The following is a 21,151-nucleotide window of genomic DNA, read 5'->3' as shown; positions in this document are numbered from 1 at the left end:
GTAAAATCAAGTGCAAATTTTGTGTGACAAAGATGATGACAGTGAAGACTATATTTTGTGACTCTTGGTGGTTTAAACTTCTTTCTTGATTCTCTGAGTAATTCCTTGTCCTACATTCATCAATACAGATACCATCATATTTATTTGATCCTTGGTTTGTGTTAGGCTGTGTTCAGTCCACTTCCCTCATTACCAAATGTCATTTGTTTTATTCTTGCAGATTGATGATCGTCCAGCAGAGCTGGAAACTGTATGTTCACAATGTCTGCACATGAATGCAAAAATTCAGGTTCTTCGAGAGGAGTTATTATTCATGACAGGAAAGCAAAAAAAATGTGAAAAACTAGAGAAGAATAACAAGAAGCTGAAGCAAGACATAGTGAACCGCAAAAGTCACATGGAAATGAGTATGACGGAACACAGTCAAGTAGAGCAGTATAAGGAGGAGATTGAAGAGCGAGCGAGACAGGAGCTAGTAGAGAAATTCAAAGAAGTCAACACGGTTTTACAGGTTAATTTGTTGATCTGTCATATCCTTGAATTCACCTCATTGTAAATTACAGTGGATGTATACAGCTTATGTGTTTCCTCTGCTTCCCTTAGAGCAGTTTGTTTGGTAGATTTCTGGAAGGAAGGGGGCACTTGTCTGTCTCTGAAGAGAGAAATATTTCAATTTCCATCACAGTTATCACTCAATTGATCTTTCAGAATGATTCTGACTAGAGGATCCTTTTACTTATAAGACCAGCTGGTATAAAACAAGACCATGAGAAGGAAACAAAGTACTGTGGTTTAGAATGGGTACCATCCTCTTGAATTATTCTCAAGTTGTCTCGTTCAGTTTTTAAAATTTTAAGTTGATCCTCTTATTATTTGAATTATCAGGTTACATAAATACTACTATAACATTGATTCCACTTTAATTTTATAATTCAGATTTAATTCATTTCACATTGACCATGATTATTTTAAAGTTTCACTTTTCTTTTTTTCACATTTAAAATTGCTCTCTGAATTACTGACTCAAAACTAAAGGGAACAAATATAATTATTCACGTTATAATCATTAACAAAAGAAATATATCTTTTAAAATTTGACTTAGATACAAGCGGCATCTCAAGAATACTTAGAGCAGACAGACGAGGAGCATATTGCTTTCTTAAGAAGTCAGATGGAACTCAGAATTAAAGAGTTGGCATCTGAAGTCTTCAAGATGGAAACTTATGAAGCAGATTTGGAAAAATATAAGAAACTCTACCTCGAAGAACTAAAAGTTAGGAAGTCATTGGAAAAGAAGCTAGACGAGTAAGTCAAAACACAGAATCACAAAATAAATGTAGTCCATTAATTTGTCTCTGAAGCCTAGTTTTTATAGAGCCAGGTTCTTGAGATTAGTAGGCAGTGAAAGCTAACTAGACAGTCCCTGCTAAGGGGGCGCCCTAAGACAGATTAGTGACACCACGTCCTGGTGCGTTTTCCTACACTGTGTAAAAGCATGCTTGTGAAGTCGGGCCACGTTCACACAGGGGTGAAAGGCGGGGTAGTTCACAGAGGGGACGCTGGCATGGTGGCCTGACTGAGGGAGGGTGTGGAGGCTGGAAGGGGCAGATCCCACCTGCACCGCCCTCTGAAAGCAGAGCACTCCTAGGACGCCTTTCATAAGCCCAGAGAGCATACAGCAAAGGAGCAGGGACCCAGGGCACGTTCTGCTAGTCGATGCCTAAAATAAGCGCACACAAGGGAAGCACCGGTGCTCCCAGAGAGGGTTCAGGGCTGTGGGACGTGATGCTGGGATGTGGGGTGTGGCTTCCGGGGAAGGAGCTCGGTGGGGCCGCTCTCCCTGTTTGTGGAGCGCGATGCCTCTCGCTGTAAAAACATGCACTGAACGCCGTTTCAGCTTTTTGCCTTTTTAAATGAAACCAAAAATCCTCTTCAGACTTTTTTTTTCTTTTTTTCTTTTTTTTTTTAAATGAAAAACAGGTGCCTATGTAGGGCCCTCGTAGAAGTGAAGTAACATAAAATGAACTTTGGAAAAGCAGGGGATGCTTGTAATTGTTCCTGGGGCCGTTTTAGCCCTTTTCAGTCTCACCCACTGACTTTCTCATCCTCCCTCGAGACTGTGGCTCTAGGTGATTCCTCAGAGGCAAGTGCTTAATTTTTCCGAGGTCATGAGTGAAACATTTATACAAGGGGGGTGAAAGCAAATGCTTGAAAGTGGCCTTGTGGGAGGTGTGTTCCTTCATCCCTGAACTGTTTCCTGGGGGCAGGCGTGTCCCAGAGGCGGCAGGCGTCACTGTGAGCCCACCTCCCGTTCTCTCTGACGCCCTTTCTCTCCTCCCCCAGCTGTGACTTGTTACCTGAGGAGCCCAGACACACGTGAGCTTCTTTAGAACAAGGTCAGAGCTCTCACTGTTTACAGCAGGTCTGCTCTCTGCTTCCAGTGCTCACACGGTGTGACGGGAATTCCATTTACTGTGCGGCAGCTTACAAAATGCAAATCCTTTAGGGAATCGTGAACAAAACTGGTGTTTTCCATCTTCCCCAGGACTAATTGGAGGCTGGCAGAGATGAGCACCGAACTTGAGGTGGAGAAACAGCGGAACAGATCTTTACTGAGCACTCTCACCACGAGGCCAGTCCTGGAGCCGCCCTCGCAGAAGAAATTTCCATAATACTTCAATATGAATCTTTCTCCAAAAACAAACATAGGATTTTCTACCTCAATTCCATGCCCTTCAGATAACAGCATGGCGACTGACTTGATCAAGTTTAGTTCTACTATCTTTTTTTCCTTGGGTTTAGCATGTCCAATATGAATGATTCTTATTTTCAACTTCTGAGCTGTTTATTTGACTTATGTGCACTAAGTAAAAGCCATAATTAACTGTGCTAACCAAGGAGACAAAAATTTTATGTTTCTTTGGTCCTAGATTTCTATTTTTAAGATACTTATTAATTTCTTAAATTTCTTGAAAAGCTGCATTTAAATTCTACTTTAGAAATGAAATCTTATTGCCTAGTAACCGAACATATACTTTCAGATATTTGACCTCCTTTCTAATTGATTTCACCTTGGCAAGTGTTCATAATCATCTCCAAGCTCCGCTGAACCCACTGCAGTTTTTCTACCCCTAAGCATAAGTGAATGACTGGCATCGAAACACTAACCATATATGGATGTTTTTGTATTTGAAGGAATCCTATATAAATCCTTTTTATGAATTAAACAAACTTGTAGCACTATATCAGAAGATTAATTTCTAGTTTTCGATCAACATTTTGGTCATTTTCTTACACAAGAATGCATCTTTAATCGCTATTTTACTTAGAGCCTTGTTACTTAAATTTCTAAAAAATATTTTCTGAGCAATTGTAGAACGTTTCTAAATTTGTAGTTAAAGCAAACATTAAAAAATTTTAAATGAAGCTCACTTTTGTCTCTATCTCAACAGCACCTGGATGATTGATGACTAAGAGCAATGATGGGGAGTCTAAATTGCAGCTAGTTTTCATTGTGTGATCGTTGTGATTAAAATATCCATTTTAGTCAGAGCACACGGGTTTGTGGTTTTGATGGTGTTTTCATGATGGTTATGGTGCAGATAAAAATAGCCCTTGTTAAATGCAGTCTCAACCTGTGTTCCCATTTGGCTTCTTGTCATCATAGAGCAATCTAAGGTTTCTTCGCCAGCACTGCGGCTACGTTGGGTCTTAGTACTTGAGAGCCATGAACCTGGAGGACGTGCTTTAGCTGTGCAGTCACAGCGGGCCTCCAGACTCTTCATCCCAAGTCAGACACTGCCCCACGCAGGCCTCAGTGGAGGAAGCAAAGGCTCAGTCCCCACCCCAGGGGCGGGCTGCCTACCGCAGACCCAAGTTCACGGTGCTGTGAGCACACACATCTTTTCAAAGAAGACATTGGGAACCAAGCAAGCACTTCTTAGTTCCTTCTCCCAAACTCACCCGTTGGGTAAATCTCGCTTCTCATGAGGAGGGTAGGAGTTATAAGTGCTCCCCTTGAAACTTCAGGCTGAGGAGATGAAGTTCAACTGCAATTTCTGACCAGATTTAGATTATAGTTGAGATTACACTCATGCTTTTTGTATATACCAACTAATTATGACAGCTTGGATAGAAGTATGCTAAATAGTAAAGAGAGGTCTTATTTGTGTTTTAAATTGTGTCCTAAATAACTCAAAATGTGGATAATTCATTTTGCTGATTCATTTTAATAAACCAGGTTTTATCTGGAGGAAACGAACATCCTTTTAAGACAAATCTCTTCAGTTTTGGCCTGCTTGATTCAACTAAAGATTTCCTCTTTCAAGTTTCCTGTCCTGTGTTTAAAAGATATTTATGCTTTACAAATTAACTATATCGACTGCTACAAAGGAGTTTGATATTGATTTATTTTTGTTCATGCATTTAAGACATATAATTTAAAACATTTATGAAATGCCACAAGCATTATTGAACTATGTAACAAGGTTTTACAGATTCATTTTCTCGATGTTACAGTTAAAAATCTATATGTGTTTTCTTAATCTGAGGAAGGAGCTGGCATAGGACTCTAGACTCAGTAAGAAGTCCATTGGCCTTGTTACTTCTTTTGTAGAATTAGGAAGTTTGGCTAAATCAATGACTCTCATACCTTAAAAAAAAATTTTTTTTTTCCCAAAGAAAACAACCTTTCTTTTGAAAAACACTTCTGAGTGGAATGGTATTATATGAAAGAGACAAGTATAGAGCCATTTAGCTAAAGGAATGGCCAGAGACGGTGCAGCTGTGACTTCTCTGTTCCTCACCCCTGCAGTGACCCCCGTGGGACCTTCCCCTTCCATGGGGCATAGTTCGCAAACTGACACTTATGAGAGAATCCTTCTCGCTAAACACCTTTAGAATTAAAACTTGCCGGTACATTGTTTTCTTGTGTATAATTTCCTCACCTTTCTATGTTTTCACTAAATGGAAAAGTTTAAAGAAAACTGCAGATGTGTTCTCCTTATTAACATTCGACTTCAGACTACTTCCTCCATATGACATGATCCTCACCTAGAAATCAAAATAAAGTACATATTTAGGGCAGGAACTGTTAAGGGAGAAGAGAGTGATCTTGTGGGTCATTACTAGGATTATGGGTCATTCCCTAATTCTCTGAAATTATGTGTACTCGATAGATTGATATTTATTATACTTTTTATCAGATTAATCTAAATAGCATTCCATATATATATTGTCTTATCTAAAAGCAGAATAAGTAGGAATTCATTTTCTTCTATTTATGTGATGATTTTTCTACTTAAGTAATCTTCAAGTTAGGTCTAGTCTCTAAAAGTATTATTTAAGTGTCACATGTAGTAAATTATATGTAATTCCTGTGATAATTCTCTTGTTTAACTTAAACATAAATAATACGTGGCTTATTTGAGATGCAGCGGGAGTTGGACAGGAGTATAACTAGAGAACTAGAAGAAGGTATGTTGCCAAAACGTATGAATTAAATTTAGACACTGATTTCTGAAATACATGGTAAACAGTCAGTGGCATCTCTTTCTGTTGTTTGGATAACAGTTGCTATCTTAAATATTTTTTCTTACATATAGCTAATGAGAAATGTGAACACATGAGCGGTCATAGTGAAAAATATAGTTCTTCCTTATTGATTCATCATGTTCCATAGCTTGAAAAATAATCTCTAAAGGTCTATGTATTTCTTTTACTTCTGGCTATTTCCTTCTTCTACTGCCTGCATCCCTGTGGAACTGTCTGCCTGCACCTGACACTATTCTCAGGAGATGTGGCGTTCACCTGCTTCTCAGGCGCCGGTGGCGGTTAAGGCTGGGAAACCCAGACTCAACAGTCACGTGTGTGTAGCAGTCACTTGGTGGGTGACTAAAATTTCTCTGTCACTGACTTTGTCACCAGTTTATCTTTCACCCTCAGGAAAAGCTCCAAACACCCACATCGGTTTGGGTCCTGCCAAAGTAGGCGGCCTTATCTCCTTACCACCCTCCTCTGCCCTCAGCTCTGCATCTAACCAGCCAGACTGTAGGATCCCACAGCCGCGCGTCCTCACCTGCGGGCTTTGTACGAGCTTCTCCCCTCCGTCTCCTGTACTTTCTCCTGTCCTTCAGGCATCTGCTTCCATAGCACCTCCACCAGAAAGCTGGCAGTACTGACACGAAGCTGGCTGTCCCTTCTGAGTGTCCCTGTGCCGTCTTTTATATCTGTTTTGTATTTGTGAGTCTGTGTGGAAGTTGCCTGTTTGTCTGTTTTTCCAGTTGAGGGCATATCATTTTCCAGGGTGGACCTGGGTCGCCTTCATCTTATAATTGCAGTCCTTGTCCCAGCACCTTTGCACACAGTTACTGAGTGAACCAATGAAGAATGAGGAAACCAGAAATCTGATGCTCAGCCACACGTGCACCATGAGCAGATTATAGAACTGTAATCTTGTATTTCACGTCATGCCACCTATAGATAGATTTCATTTTTCGGAACACTAGGAAAGGTCTCAGGTTTTTTCGTTTTTTTGTTGGTTTGTTGTAACTAATACTTACTTAATTCAAGTGTTTTAGGTAAAGAATATAATTCTTTCCTTTTCTTTCCAGTTGAGGCTGAATTGGCATCTGATGCCTTTCAAGTATCTTCTCGAAGCTCTTCAGATGGGTCAAATGTGTATGATGACCAATTTTTGCAAGCAAAAGCAGAGTATCAACAGATTTTGTTTAAAAATATAAGATTTGGAAAGATAAATAGTAAATGTTTCCCTACTGGACTGTTTCCATGACATTTCATTGTTTCCCATTAAAGATGATGAGAAAATCTTTTTGAAAAGAAAATAGTTTTGTGTTACGTGTGTATGATGAAAATTTACATAGTATTTTAAGTGCTGTTTCTCTGCATCTAACTTACTTTTAAGCAGATTTAAAAACCAGCAGTGTTGAGTTTTCCATATTCTAAGCGATAGTGTTAGTTACTCAATCGTGTTCAACTGTTTGCAACCCCATGGACTGTAGCCCACCAATCTCCTCTGTCCATGGAATTCTCCAGGCAGGAATACTGGAGTGGGGAGCCATTCCCTTCTCCAGGGCATCTTCCAGACCCTGGGATCAAACTCACGTCAGGTGCATTGCAGGTGGATTCTTTACCATTTGTGCCACCAGGGACGCCCTTTACAGACTCAGACGAGCCCTAATACCCGCTGTTTAAGCAGCACCCAAAGAGCCAGACTTGTCATTAATATTTAGTGGTGTTGATTGATAGCTTTTTTGTATGTTCACTTTTTACCACTATATATAGACCCAAAGATTTAGATACTGCTGTTATGGCTACCATCCATATTTTGATGTGTTACAATTGTTAGTAGTGGCATAAAACTTACTATAAGTAACTTTAAACACAGATTCAAAAGTCCTTCCTCATGGAGAAATAAGGTTTGCCTGAGTTTTCGCCTTGGAAATGAATGAACTTTTATATATTACATTTTTATTTTTATTTAGAAGATAATATCTTTACAATATTGTGATGGTTTCTGCCATACATTGACTTGAATTGGCCATAGGAATGCATATGTCCCCTCCCTCCCACCTCCCTCCCCGTTCCAGCCCTCTAGGTTGTCACAAAGTACCAGCTCTGGGTTCCCTGCATCATACAGCAAATTCCAAAAAGACACATGTACCTCAGTGTTCATTGCAGCACTATTTACAATAGCTAGGACATGGAAGTAACCTAGATGACGGTCAACAGCGGAGTGGATAAAGAGCTGTGTGTTACTCAGCTCTAAAAAGGAATGCATTTGAGTCCGTTTTAATTGACTTCTGATTTACTTTTGGAGACAGTGTTAAAATTAGAGAAAGTTCTTCGTTTCTCATGGCAGTGGCTTCTCCTGTTGCAGAGCCCCAGCTCAAGAGTGCAGGCTCAGCAGTTGTGGTGCTTGGGGTTAGTTGCTCCGCAGCCTGAGGGATCTGCCCAGACCAGGGATCAAGCCCCACGTCCCTTCCATTGGCAGCGGATTCTTAACCACTGGACCACCAGGGAGGTACACGTGTTCATTTTAAAACAGTGCCTGGGAATCCCCTGGTGGGCCAGTCATTAGGGATCTGGCTTTCACTGCCAGGGGCCCGGGTTCAACCCTGGTTTGGAAATTAAGATTCCACAGTCTGCAAAAAAAAAAAAAAAGCAGTGCCTATAATTGTGTTGGTCATCTTACCGTTGAAGGAAGAGTGTTCTGCCCCCCTCCCCGCCCCCGCCACAGACATAACTCAATAAAACTGGTCTCATGTTGAATGAGAAAATAAATCTAACCTGGAAAGATTCCTGAGTTGGTTCTTGGGCAGAAACAAATGAAGAACAACCTTAAACCCCTCCCTGCTGGCCCTGGGGGAGCTTCGAGGTGAATCTGACTCCTGTTACTTCCCCCAGAGCCCGTGTGGCCAGTGCTGTCAGCAGAGCTGCTCCTGGGGCGAGGAGGGCTCTGCCTCACACACCCGCCCCACGCAGCTCGGTCACTTTCCCCTCTATTGAGTTTTCTTTATGGACTTCAGACTCAGGTGTGGGGACTCCCCTCGTGGTCCAGTGGTTAAGACTCCATGCTTCCACTGCAGGGGGAGTTTGTTCCATCCTTGGCTGGTGAACTAAGATGCCACATACCATTTGTGGTGTCGCCAGGAAAAAAAAAAAAGAAACGGGCTGTGATTTTGATCGCTCATGTCCTAGCCCCTCTTGATATCACCTGGAATTGTATTCGAGGGCTAGGTGAGCAAAAGGCACATTTGTGAAAATCTACACTGGTTAAAACAGGATACACAGGTTACCTGGTTTCCTTGATTTTTTTTTCCCCCTGGCCCATCCTCCTTTTGTGAGCTGTGATGAGAGAGGACACAGAAACACAGTCAAATGTTATCAGATAAAACAGCAGCACACTCAGCCATCTGGATACTTTACATTTTAAAGCTGGACTCAGCAGTAGCCCTATGGGAAGTAAGACAAAGCATTGACTTTTAAATATAGACTTTTAAACGATCTGTTGTTTTCTTTTGGAACTAGAATTAGAATAGTTAATACTCATCCACAAACCATTATTATGTGTACATTATTGTTGCAATTGTGATAATAGAAAATTTTATTTATTTTTATGCCAACTTATATTGTGAGAACACATTTAGTCACTTTGGGTTTTATCAATCCTGTTATGCTTGTCCTTGGAACATCTTTCGCGTATTCGAGGTTTGTAGTTGAAAAGTTTACTGTAAAAAAAAAATCAAAAACAAAAAAATGTATTGTTTTTACAGAATAAATTTATTGGAATGTGGAAAAAAAAAAAAAAACAGCAGCACACTCAGCCATCAGATTCCCTCCTGTTTTTTTTTTTTTGTTTGTTTATTTTTTTGGTTTTTTTGGTGAATGCTACACAGCTTGTGGGATCTTAGTTCCCCAACCAGGGATTGAACCTGGGATCTTGGCTATGAAAGTGCACAGTCCTAGCCACTGAACCAACAGAGAATTCCCAAATCGCCTCCTGTTTGATGGCTCAAAAGAAAGCTGATAAGTATTATCAAAGACACAAAAGACATGAGATTGGATCAAACAAAATGGCCATTTCATTCTGCTCCCATGTAGTCAAGTTTTTGTTGTTGTTTTTTTTTAATATTATTTATTTAGCTGCACCAGTGTTGCCTATGACATGTGGGATCTTTAGTTGGGGCATTTGAACTCTTAGCTGTGGCATGTGAGATCTAGTTCCCTGACCAGCAGTGGAGCTGGGTCCCCTGCATTGGGAGCTTGGAGTCTTAGCCACTGGACTACCAGGGAAGTCCCTCAACAAGTATCTTTGAGCACTTATTATGTGCTAGGCAACATCTAGAAGCTAGGAATGTAAAGTGAAAGCATTACAATATCTCTGTGAAATGAAAGCTTTGCAAGAATATTCTTTCTAGTATTGATCCACATGGCATAAGTCTGGATGCAGCCTTTTCAAGATGAGATTAGTTAAGATCCATATAGTCAAAGCAGTGGCTTTTGCAGCAGTCATGTATGGATGTGAGAGTTGGATCATAAAGAAGACTGAGTGCCAAAGAATTGATGCTTTTGAATTGTGGTGCTGAGGAAGATTTTTGAGTCAAAAGGAGATCAAACCAGTCAATCCTAAAGGCAATCAACCTGGAATATTCATTGGAAGGACTGGTGCTGAAGCTGAAGGTCCAGTACTCTGGTCACTGATGAGAAGAGCCAACTCATTGGAAAAGACTCTGATGCTGGGAAAGATTCAGGGTAGGGAGGGGAAGGGGACAACAGAGAATGAGATGGTTGGATGGCATCACCAACATGACATGAACTTGGGCAAACTCTGGGAGATGGTGAGGGACAGGGGAAGCCTGGTGTGTTGCAGTCCATGGGGTTGCCAAAAGTTGGACATGACTTGTGACTGAACAAGAATAAATTAATAGAACCACCTGATGAAATTGATGCACCATCATAAAAAAGAAGAAGTTTCAGACATTATCATACTAGCAGTTTAGCAAATTTACACCCACCTTCCAGTGAGGGCTACTAGAATGGTCAGTCCATACAGCACAAGGAAGAGTAGTCCTCTCTCGCTACAAATAGAGAAAGCCTGCATGCAGCAACGAAGCCCCAGCAGAGCCAAAAATAAATAAATAAATAAATTTTTAAAGAAAGGTGAAAGACAATGAGGTACCATTACACACCAGTCAGGATGACTGCTATCCAAAAGTCTACAAGCAATAAATGCTGGAGAGGGTGTGGAGAAAAAGGAACCCTCTTACACTGTTGGTGGGAATGCAAACTAGTACAGCCACTATGGAAAACAGTGTGGAGATTCCTTAAAAAACTGGAAATAGAACTGCCATATGACCCAGCAATCCCACTTCTGGGCATACACACTGAGGAAACCAGATCTGAAAGAGACACGTGCACCCCAATGTTCATCGCAGCACTGTTTATAATAGCCAGGACATGGAAGCAACCTAGATGCCCATCAGCAGATGAATGGATAAGGAAGCTGTGGTACATATACACCATGGAATATTACTCAGCCGTCAAAAAGAATTCATTTGAACCAGTCCTAATGAGATGGATGAAACTGGAGCCCCTTATACAGAGTGAAGTAAGCCAGAAAGATAAAGAACATTACAGCATACTAACACATATATATGGAATTTAGAAAGATGGTAACGATAACCCTATATGCAAAACAGAAAAAGAGACACAGAAATACAGAACAGACTTTTGAACTCTGTGGGAGAAGGTGAGGGTGGGATGTTTCAAAAGAACAGCATGTACACTATCTATGGTGAAACAGATCACCAGCCCAGGTGGGATGCATGAGACAAGTGCTCGGGCCTGGTACACTGGGAAGACCCAGAGGAATCGGGTGGAGAGGGAGGTGGGAGGGGGGATCGGGATGGGGAATAAGTGTAAATCTATGGCTGATTCATATCAATGTATGACAAAACCCACTGAAATGTTGTGAAGTGATTGGCCTCCAACTAATAAAAAAATCAAAAAAAAAAAAAAAAAGGTGAAAGAATGTCTCCTTGAGAAGGTGAATTCTGCTCAGTTTTGAAGGATATAGAGACCAACACATCCAATAGACATTTGTTAAGTATTTACAATGTGTCGGCCGTGAGACCACATGCTAGTTGGGGAGCCAGAAGATAAACACACATATAAGTAGTCCACCTTCAAGTCTGATAGTGTATAACCCAGGCAGAGACGTTCCACAGCCAACAGCTACATTTAGTGCTCAGAGGCAACAATAGAAATGTGCTCATTCAAGTTCTGTGCCAGGTGTGGGACCTACAGCGCCAGGCCTGCTTCTCTAGCACATACCGGTGACATTTTGACCTACAAGAATCTCCTGCGTTGATTTCTTTCTGTGTGACGTCAGGTGAAGCACAGGCAGAGAAAAGAGTTGGAAAGTGTGCAGCTCAGTGAACATCCATTGCAAGCACACCTGGGCCCCCAGCATCCTGCATCCCTCCTCAGGTGCCCCTGGGGTCCCTCTGGCTCCAACAGTTGCCACTGTCTTGATGAGAACAGCAGAGATTTGTTTGCCTGTTTCTGAACTTCATACAGGTGGACATATATACAGCGCATGCTCAGTGCATACTCTGGTTCTTTTACTCAGTATCATGTCTGCAGTCTGTATTCAGAGAGTGTAGGTCAGTGTGCATTTATTGTCTCTGTCAGTGTTTTTTGTTTCCCCTGTTGTCGTCTTTCATTGTCTGACTGAGTCACAGTTTATTTACCCATTTTCTTTAAGTACATCTGGATCCTTTCCAATATTCTTTTAATAAATTATGTTTTTGCTGAAGAAAGAATCAAAGTGAAAATCACACTAAAAGAGCTTAGCACCAGCATACTTAAGCAAAAGGTAAGTCTCAAAGATCTATTTCAGATAGATGGAAAACTATCCCAGGCAGAATGTCGGAAATGAAGGAAGAAATGAAAAACAAAGTGGCAAATATTTGAATAATTCTAAATGAACATTGGCTATATAAAAACAAAAATATCTTGTAAGGTGTTAAAATAAATGATAAGCAAGGCACAAATTATCAGACAGGCTTTGTGTTGTCCCTGAAGAGTGTAAAACTGGTTGATATGAAACTTTTAAGCTCCATAAGAAAGCTAGTCTCGAGGGTAAAAAGCATTACTGAACTGAAGAGGGTCAGCATTGTATAGTGACAAAAGTTTCAATTTACCAAGAGGATATAAAGGTATATTCTGTGACCCAGCAATCCCATTCTTAGGTGCTTATACTCCAGAGAATCTCTTAAGACATACGTGTGAGTGTTCAGAGCTTTTTTTTTCCCCCAGTGTAGGGGCAGGGGATTTAATCAGGAAAGAAACCTTGGTGGAGGACTAGCCTAGGTGCTAGCATGTTCTCTTTCTTGGTGGGTAGTGAAGACATTGATATTTCTTTATGTGCTAATGTTTGTGATCATCAGACGCCTCTTTTCTGCACTGTTTTCTAACTATGTTATCTAATTTCCTTTTATGGAGTTGTTTTCTTTCTTTTTTTTTTTTTTTGGTGTTTGTGTTTTTTTGGTGAAGGGCTTAATTGCCTCTCTATATCTTCAGGTTTTTCAAATCTTAAGTAAACATTTGAAAAAATGTCCTCAGTGCTGAAGGCAACATAAGATATGAGAAAACACCAAAGGCCAGTGTGTTATGTATGTGGCCTGTCGAAAGCAGTATTGACCGCTTTTCTCAAATTCACAGGTCAACTTCGAGGAATTTACGGATGGTTTCGTGGCTGTGTTGTCATCACAGGCTGGTCTTGCCTCCTCAGATAAAGACAGTGGGTCTATGGAGTCAGGGAAGAGGCCTTTGTGGTCTTCTTTTCGTCTCTTTCTGTGATTCTGTGACTTCTGGAATATGATGTTGTACCTGAACAATGCAGCAGGTCTATGATCCCCCACTGCATGGACTGGGACGATGGACTGCAGCACCTGGGTTTTTTTCTTCTTTGGGCTCCTTATTTGATAAATGGTTCTATAAGGGAAAAACTCTCGTGTTTTCCTGTGCACTTCACAAAATCCTGTGAGGTGCTTGTGGTAAGGTGGTATTCCTCTGGAGTCGAAGCCAGGGACTAACCTCTCATCTCGAGTTGATTTTTGGTCCACGGAGCTCTTTCGTGTTGCTACAGTGACCTCAGGATCCCTCTAGCCTTGAAACAGTGTTCTTGGGGTTTCTCTGGAGTGCCATCAAGGAAATCAAGGCTCCTTTCATGTGTGATGTGCAACACGGAATTGCTCTGCACGCAGTGCAGGGGAATCGGGCCTCATCTCGCGGCGAGGGGGAAGTCTCATGGTTTTTCTCGAGTTGCGGCGGGAACCTGGGGTATATTCTCGAGTTACGACGGGGATGGCCCTTCCACACACGTGTTTGTTCAGCGACGTCAGGACTCCTGCCTAGTTGCGAGGGACAACTCGGGATTCTCCTCGAGGCTTGGCAGGGCAATTGGGACGCCTCTCCAGCTGAGGCGGGAGACCAAGGGTCCCTTTCCACGTGCCACAGGAATCCTGGGACTCCTATCAAGTTCACGAGGAGTCAGGCATCGTCTCCTTTGGAGGCACTGATCTCCGCGTACCTCTGGAGTTTTCAAAGGATGTGAGGCCTCCGGTCGCGATGAGGTGGGGAACTAGGTCTTTCTCTGTGGTCTCCACAGGGGATTCAGACATCCTTTCGTCTTGGGAGATGCAAGACGAGCCTGCATTCAAGTCACTGCAGGGATATCCGGCCTTATTTCGAGTCAGGGCATCGCGGTGTCCATTCCACTTGAGGCCGCAAACTCAGGGTCCCTCTCACATACCTAGAGCTGAGAGAAGCCTCCTCTTGAGGTGCTTGTGGTAAGGTGGTATTCCTCTGGAGTCGAAGCCAGGGACTAACCTCTCATCTCGAGTTGATTTTTGGTCCACGGAGCTCTTTCGTGTTGCTACAGTGACCTCAGGATCCCTCTAGCTTGAAACAGTGTTCTTGGGGTTTCTCTGGAGTGCCATCAAGGAAATCAAGGCTCCTTTCATGTGTGATGTGCAACACGGAATTGCTCTGCACGCAGTGCAGGGGAATCGGGCCTCATCTCGCGGCGAGGGGGAAGTCTCATGGTTTTTCTCGAGTTGCGGGGGGAACCTGGGGTATATTCTCGAGTTACGACGGGGATGGCCCTTCCACACACGTGTTTGTTCAGCGACGTCAGGACTCCTGCCTAGTTGCGAGGGACAACTCGGGATTCTCCTCGAGGCTTGGCAGGGCAATTGGGACGCCTCTCCAGCTGAGGCGGGAGACCAAGGGTCCCTTTCCACGTGCCACAGGAATCCTGGAACTCCTATCAAGTTTCACGAGGAGTCAGGCATCGTCTCCTTTGGAGGCACTGATCTCCGCGTACCTCTGGAGTTTTCAAAGGATGTGAGGCCTCCGGTCGCGATGAGGTGTGGAACTAGGTCTCTCTCTGTGGTCTCCACGGGGGATTCAGACATCCTTTTGAAAGGTTGTTGCTGAACGATAAGAGGCGGGATTCTTGGCCTCCGGAGGAGACGAATTCAATCCGGGGCCAGAGACGAGGCTGGATCGCTCAGAGCTTTTGTGTAATAAATTTTATTAAAGTATAGAGAAAGCTTCTGACATAGGCATCAGAAGGGGGCAAAAGAGTACCCCCCTCCTAGTCTTTAGCTGTATGTTATATAGTCACTCACAGTCTGTTAATGAAATGAAAGGAATGTCACAAAATTTAGAATGGCATCAGATAATTCATTCCAGGCCATAAAACGATTGACTTGAATCTTGTAGAAGGGCAGAATACCAACAAATAGTTCCGTTTACATAGATTAGGGGAACAATACCTGAGTAAGTAAGTTAGGCCGTTTGGCGGAACCAACTTGAAGATAGAGTCTGGGGTTCATTAACATAGCTTAAGACAACATTTCCATACGAAAAAGGCATGTATTGGTTAACTCAAAGTTTGAGAGTAGTTAGCTTTAGGTGAGACCAGGTGTCAGGGCAACACAGAATGTTAAGAGAAACCTCCTTTTAAATTTGTATAGAGAAGGAAAAACAGATCGCTGATTTGTTTCTTCCTGCCGCTTAAGAGAGATAAAAATGTCTGGCACTTACAGCCTCTTTCCTCCATTTGGAGACCCCTGGCCTTCCTGCCTGTTACCCTCTCATTCCCCCCTTTTCTTTTAGGAGAATTATGTTGCCTAGGGAAAAGGGGCGTCGTTTTCATTCCATAACTGCTTCCGAGCTGACAAGGGGCGTTGTCCCTAAATTGGTGAGGCAACATATTCTCCTAATCCTCATAGTGAGGATGTCTGATCTAGGGGCCCCAAATAGTAGTCGGAAGAAGCTGCAGTGATAGCAGGAGTTTGAGCAACCATTTGTAACTTAAAAGCTTTCAGGCGACTAGAAACAAATCCAGTTACACAGTTACAGATGCAGGATGCGAACAGCAAAAACAAAACAATCAGAATTATTGTAATTAAGATAGTTTTCCACCATGGGGAACTAGTTAACGTCTCCCAAAGTGAGGCAATTGAGGCTTCAGGAGTATCCATGGCCCCAATCATCTTGTTCATGTGTTTAGTAAAATGAGTAACATTAGTGCTCATATCAGGTATATATGTGCAGCATTGAGTATGAATGATGGCACAAGTTCCTCCTTGTGCAGCTGTCAGAATATCTAAATCCAATCTGTTTTGTAAAACCACCTTTCTAATTTGTGCTTGTTCAGCATTAAGAGCTGAAATAGCTTTTTGAGAATCTTGTAATGCCTGTTGAGTAAAATTAGTCAAAGCATCTACTCGTAGCATAACATCTGTAGTTCCCAAAGAGGGGACAAACACTGCAGCCAAATAATCATACCAGTGAAATACAGACCTTGCCCACCGAGTTTTAAGGTGGGGTAAATTAGCAGGCTTTTCTGGAAGCTCTGAAAATATAAAACCATGAGTAAAGGCTAGACCCAGGGTGCATCCCCCTATCCAGCCAGGGGGAAGCCAAGCCCATAGGTAAGAGCCACATATCCAGTAAGTCCCGTTTGGGGCAAGCCAGCGTGACTGAGATACCCAGTCCCAATTAGTGCCTGGCCAGACAAAGGGAGGTCCTGAACTGGGGTTGGAAAACACGGGAATGATTACATTACATATTTCTTGAGGCAAAAATCCCAATTGTTTCCAATCAGTGTAATTAAGTTGCTGGCTAACTTTGGGGGATGGCTCTGTTTGTTCCCAGCATATAGGGGCAGTAGATATTAGACGTCCCTTTTCAGGAGTTAGCCATATAACCTCATCCCATATTTGATAAACGTCAGGTAAAAAACCATCAGATCTAGACCTATTTGTCTTATGTGCAGCAAAATAGTGATCAAACTGAGACAGTGTATAATCAAAATTAAAAGTCACATTATGTCCATAGTTAAGGTACAAAGTATTGCACCAGTCCATTCTAGGGTTGTTAGATGTCATCAGACGAAGAAGAGGCATCACATGTGATTGTTGTCGAAGGTATTCGCAGACTTGGAGAAAGTCCTTTCCTTGAAGTGGAGATGTCCACCAAGGGAAGCCTTCCACTGATGAAGAGGGGAGTGCTCCGCAGACCCAGCAGTTAGACCGATTGTGGAATGCAGCATAGGAGTGAGCCCAGGACAGGAAGGCATTGTCTTGAGGATCAAAGGGCAGACTCAGGATTTCTGGAGTCAGCAGAAGTAGGCTCACATAGATTATCAGGCCCATCTGAAACATACAAAGTCAGAGCATAGAAAGTAAAACATAAAATGACATCACTTAGTTCTGGTCAGGGTGCCACCTCTTGACTCGAGTGTGATGTACCCACGAATCAATTCCTGGGACTTTGACAGCTGTGGGAGAAGAAAGAATAACCTGGTAAGGGCCTTCCCAGAGGGGCTCGAGGGATGAGCCCCCAGATCCCAATGTTTTTATGAGGACCTCGGTTCCTGGCTCAAATAGAGGCTTGCTGGATTCAGAGGCTGGGTCAGGAGTCGTCTCCCGGAGTTCTGTTAATGCCTGTTGAAAAGCTGAGAGTTGAGTTACATAATTAGTTAACTCTAAGGCCTCAGGATCTATAACAATGTCTGTGCGTAAGAAAGGCCTTCCATAAATACATTCAAAGGGGGACAGGCCCTCCTTTTTTGGGGCAGTTCGAGCCCTCATTAAAGCTATGGGTAGGACTTTAATCCAGTTGTCCTGCGTTTCTTGAGTTAATTTGCGCAGATGTCTTTTGATAATGTCATTAGCTTTTTCAACCTTTCCTGAGGACTGGGGTCTCCAGGAACAGTGTAAGTGATATTCTATTCCTAGAGCTTTAGACACCCCCTGAGTTACAGCAGCTTTAAAGGCGGAGCCATTGTCACTCTGAAGGCTCCGTGGCAGCCCAAACCTGGGGATAATTTCATGGATTAAAATCTTTATAACCTCCTTAGCTTGTTCACTACGACAGGGAACGCCTCAATCCATCCAGTAAAAGTATCCACCCAAACTTGTAAGCAAGAATATCCATTAGCTTTTGGCATATGAGTAAAATCAATTTCCCAGTCTTCTCCAGGATACTTTCCCTTTCGTTGTAATCCAGATTTTGCTATCTTTTCAGTCTTTGGGTTATTTTTCTGACATACCTCACACCGTTTGATAATGTTCTTTAAAGTTTTCATTATATTTTTACCTTCAAACAAACGAGAAGCCATCTGGTAAGTACTTTCTACACCCAAATGAAACCTCTGATGTAAACCCTTAAGAATTTTCCACTGAGCATTTTCAGGAGTTATTAATCGTCCATCCTCGGACTGTAACCATCCTTTATCAGTAATCTTTGCTCCTCTTTTCTCATATCTTTCTAATTCTTCCTCAGTATATTGTGGTTTTTCCTGTTCCACAGGACCTGTCCAGATCAAAGGCGTCTGTAGGGAGGGGGTTTCCGCTTATTAGAGATAAAAAACTCTGGGCACTCTACAGCCTCTTTCCCCATTTGGAGACCCCTGGCCTTCGCTGGCTGTTACCTACTCAAGCTCTAGTATGTGAGAGGGACCTGAATAGTATGGGCCTCAGAGTGGACATGGACACCGCGATCCCTGACTCTTGAATAAGGCCGGTATCCCTGCAGTGACTTGAATGCAGGCTCGTCTTGCATCTCCCAAACGAAAGGATGTCTGAATCCCCTGTGGAGACCACAGAGAAAGACCTAGTTCCCCACCTCATCGCGACCGAAGGCCTCACATCCTTTGAAAACTCCAGAGTTACAAGGAGATCAGTGCCTCCAAAGGAGACGATGCCTGACTCTTCGTGAAACTTGATAGGAGTCCCAGGATTCCTGTGGCACGTGGAAAGGGACCCTTGGTCTCCCGCCTCAGCTGGAGAGGCGTCCCAATTGCCCTGCCAAGCCTCGAGGAGAATCCCGAGTTCTCCCTCGCAACTAGGCAGGAGTCCTGCCGTCGCTGAACAAACAGTGTGTGGAAGGGCCATCCCAGTCGTAACTCGAGAATATACCCCAGGTTCCCGCCGCAACTCGAGGAAAAAAAACCATGAGACTTCCCCTCACCGCCCAACATAGAGGCGCGATCCCGCTGTCACTGCATGAGGGAGGCAATTCCGTGTTGCACATCACACATGAAAGGAGCCTTGATTTCCTTGATGGCACTCTAGAGAAACCCCAAGAACACTGTTTCAAGGCTAGAGGGAACCTGAGGTCACTGTAGCAACACGAAAGAGTTCCGTGGACCAAAAATCAACTCGAGATGAGAGGTTAGTCCCTGGCTTCGACTCCAGAGGAATACCACCTTACCAAAAGCACCTCAAGAGGAGGCTTCTCTCAGCTCTAGGTATGTGAGAGGGACCCTGAGTTTGCGGCCTCGAGTGGAATGGACACCGCGATGCCCTGACTCGAAATAAGGCCGGATATCCCTGCAGTGACTTGAATGCAGTCTCGTCTTGCAGCCGTCCCAAGACGATAAGATGTCTGAATCCCATGTGGGACCACAGAGAAAGACCTAGTTCCCCACCTCATCGCGACCGGAGGCCTCACATCCTTTGAAAACTCCAGAGGTACGCGGAGATCAGTGCCTCCAAAGGAGACGATGCCTGACTCCTCCTGAAACTTGATAGGAGTCCCAGGATTCCTGTGGCACGTGGAAAGGGACCCTTGGTCTCCCGCCTCAGCTGGAGAGGCGTCCCAATTGCCCTGCCAAGCCTCGAGGAGAATCCCGAGTTGTCCCTCGCAACTAGGCAGGAGTCCTGACGTCGCTGAACAAACACGTGGGTGGAAGGGCCATCCCCGTCGTAACTCGAGAATATACCCCAGGTTCCCGCCGCAACTCGAGAAAAACCATGAGACTTCCCCCTCGCCGCGAGATGACGCCCGATTCCACTGCACTGCTTGCAGAGCAATTCCGTGTTGCATATCACACATGAAATTAGCCTTGATTTCCTTGATGGCACTCCAGAGAAACCCCAAGAACACTGTTTCAAGGCTAGAGGGATCCTGAGGTCACTGTGGCAACAAGAAAGAGCTCCGTGGACCAAAAGTCAACTCGAGATGAGAGGTGAGTCCCTGGCTTCGACTCCAGAGGAATACCACCTTACCACAAGCACCTCAAGAGGAGGCTTCTCTCAGCTCTAGGCATGTGAGAGGGACCCTGAGTTTGCGGCCTCAAGTGGAATGGACACCGCGACGCCCTGACTCGAAATGAGGATGGGCATCCCTGCGGTGACGTGAATGAACGTTCCTCTTGCATCTCCCAAGACGAAAGGATGGCTGAAACCCCTGTCGAGACCACAGAGAAAGACCTAGCCTCTTCCAGTATCCTATCATTTTGCCTTTTCATACTGTTCGTGGGGTTCTCAAGGCGAGAATACTGAAGTGGCTTGCCATTTCCTTCTCCAGTGGACCACATACTGTCAGACGTCTCCACCATGACCCATCCGTCTTGGGTGGCCCCACACGGCATGGCTCAGTTTCATTGAGTTAAACAATGGTCCTGTGATCAGATTGGCTAGCTTTCTGTGATTATGGTTTCAGTGTGCCTGCAGGTTAGTCAGTGGCCGAACTGGGATCTGAATCCACATCTGAATGACTCCAGAGCCTGTGCTCTTTGTGTTAGATCATATAGTAATGGGGGGTGGGGGATTATAATTCTTTTATTCAAGTTGATACTTGTTATGCTTCAAGCTCTTATTTTCTTCTCCAGCATGTCCCGAAACCAAACTTAGCAAAGCTACTGAAGGCTTTTCAGCAATCCAAGAGAAACGGTAAGTTATTTGAAGACTGTCCTCCTGGTGTTATTCACTGATTTGCAATTACACAGGTTCTCATGTACTCTCCCCTGTTTTTACTGTATTAGAAGCAGAATGTGGTATTGTGAGACGGAACAGTCCCACCTCCTCTGAGAACAATAATTCTGATAGTGAAATTTAAGACGTGCTTGAAACCTTTCCCAAACCATCACCTGGAGTCCAGGGCTTCCCTCATCCTGCCTTTCCAAGGCCTGATCCTTTTCCAAAACCACTCAAGACTCTAGCAGGCCTTGGTCTTGCACAGGTAAGTTGTGTTGCTTTTAACTCTCGTTTTCCCCTGTACTTTCCCACACACCATTCCCTTGATCCTTATGATGAGCAAAAGGAT

General features: G+C 43.5%; 3 protein-coding genes and 1 pseudogene across 14 annotated transcripts in view; 2 read left to right on the top strand and 2 right to left on the bottom strand.

The window, feature by feature from the left end:
• LOC122447860 (ankyrin repeat domain-containing protein 26-like) overlaps positions 1-21,151 on the top strand; it is a 578,892-nt gene that overhangs the window by 357,122 nt on the left and 200,619 nt on the right. The gene's annotated exons all lie outside the window — the stretch shown is intronic.
• Positions 1-21,151, bottom strand: part of LOC122447871 — a 318,875-nt pseudogene that overhangs the window by 116,606 nt on the left and 181,118 nt on the right.
• LOC122447862 (ankyrin repeat domain-containing protein 26-like) overlaps positions 1-21,151 on the bottom strand; it is a 378,001-nt gene that overhangs the window by 255,374 nt on the left and 101,476 nt on the right. The window lies entirely within an intron of this gene.
• Positions 494-3,639, top strand: LOC122447890 (ankyrin repeat domain-containing protein 26-like). The gene is made up of 2 exons (XM_043478622.1): positions 494-1,306; positions 2,547-3,639. The coding sequence occupies exons 1-2, from the start codon at positions 1,173-1,175 to the stop codon at positions 2,671-2,673; spliced, it is 261 nt and encodes an 86-aa protein (XP_043334557.1). The 5' UTR covers positions 494-1,172; the 3' UTR covers positions 2,674-3,639.

The sequence above is a fragment of the Cervus canadensis genome, chromosome 10 (genome assembly GCF_019320065.1).
Source record: "Cervus canadensis isolate Bull #8, Minnesota chromosome 10, ASM1932006v1, whole genome shotgun sequence".
Classification (NCBI taxonomy): Eukaryota; Metazoa; Chordata; class Mammalia; order Artiodactyla; family Cervidae; genus Cervus; species Cervus canadensis.
Note: the sequence above shows the minus strand (reverse complement) of the source record. Positions and strands in the feature narration are given on the sequence as shown.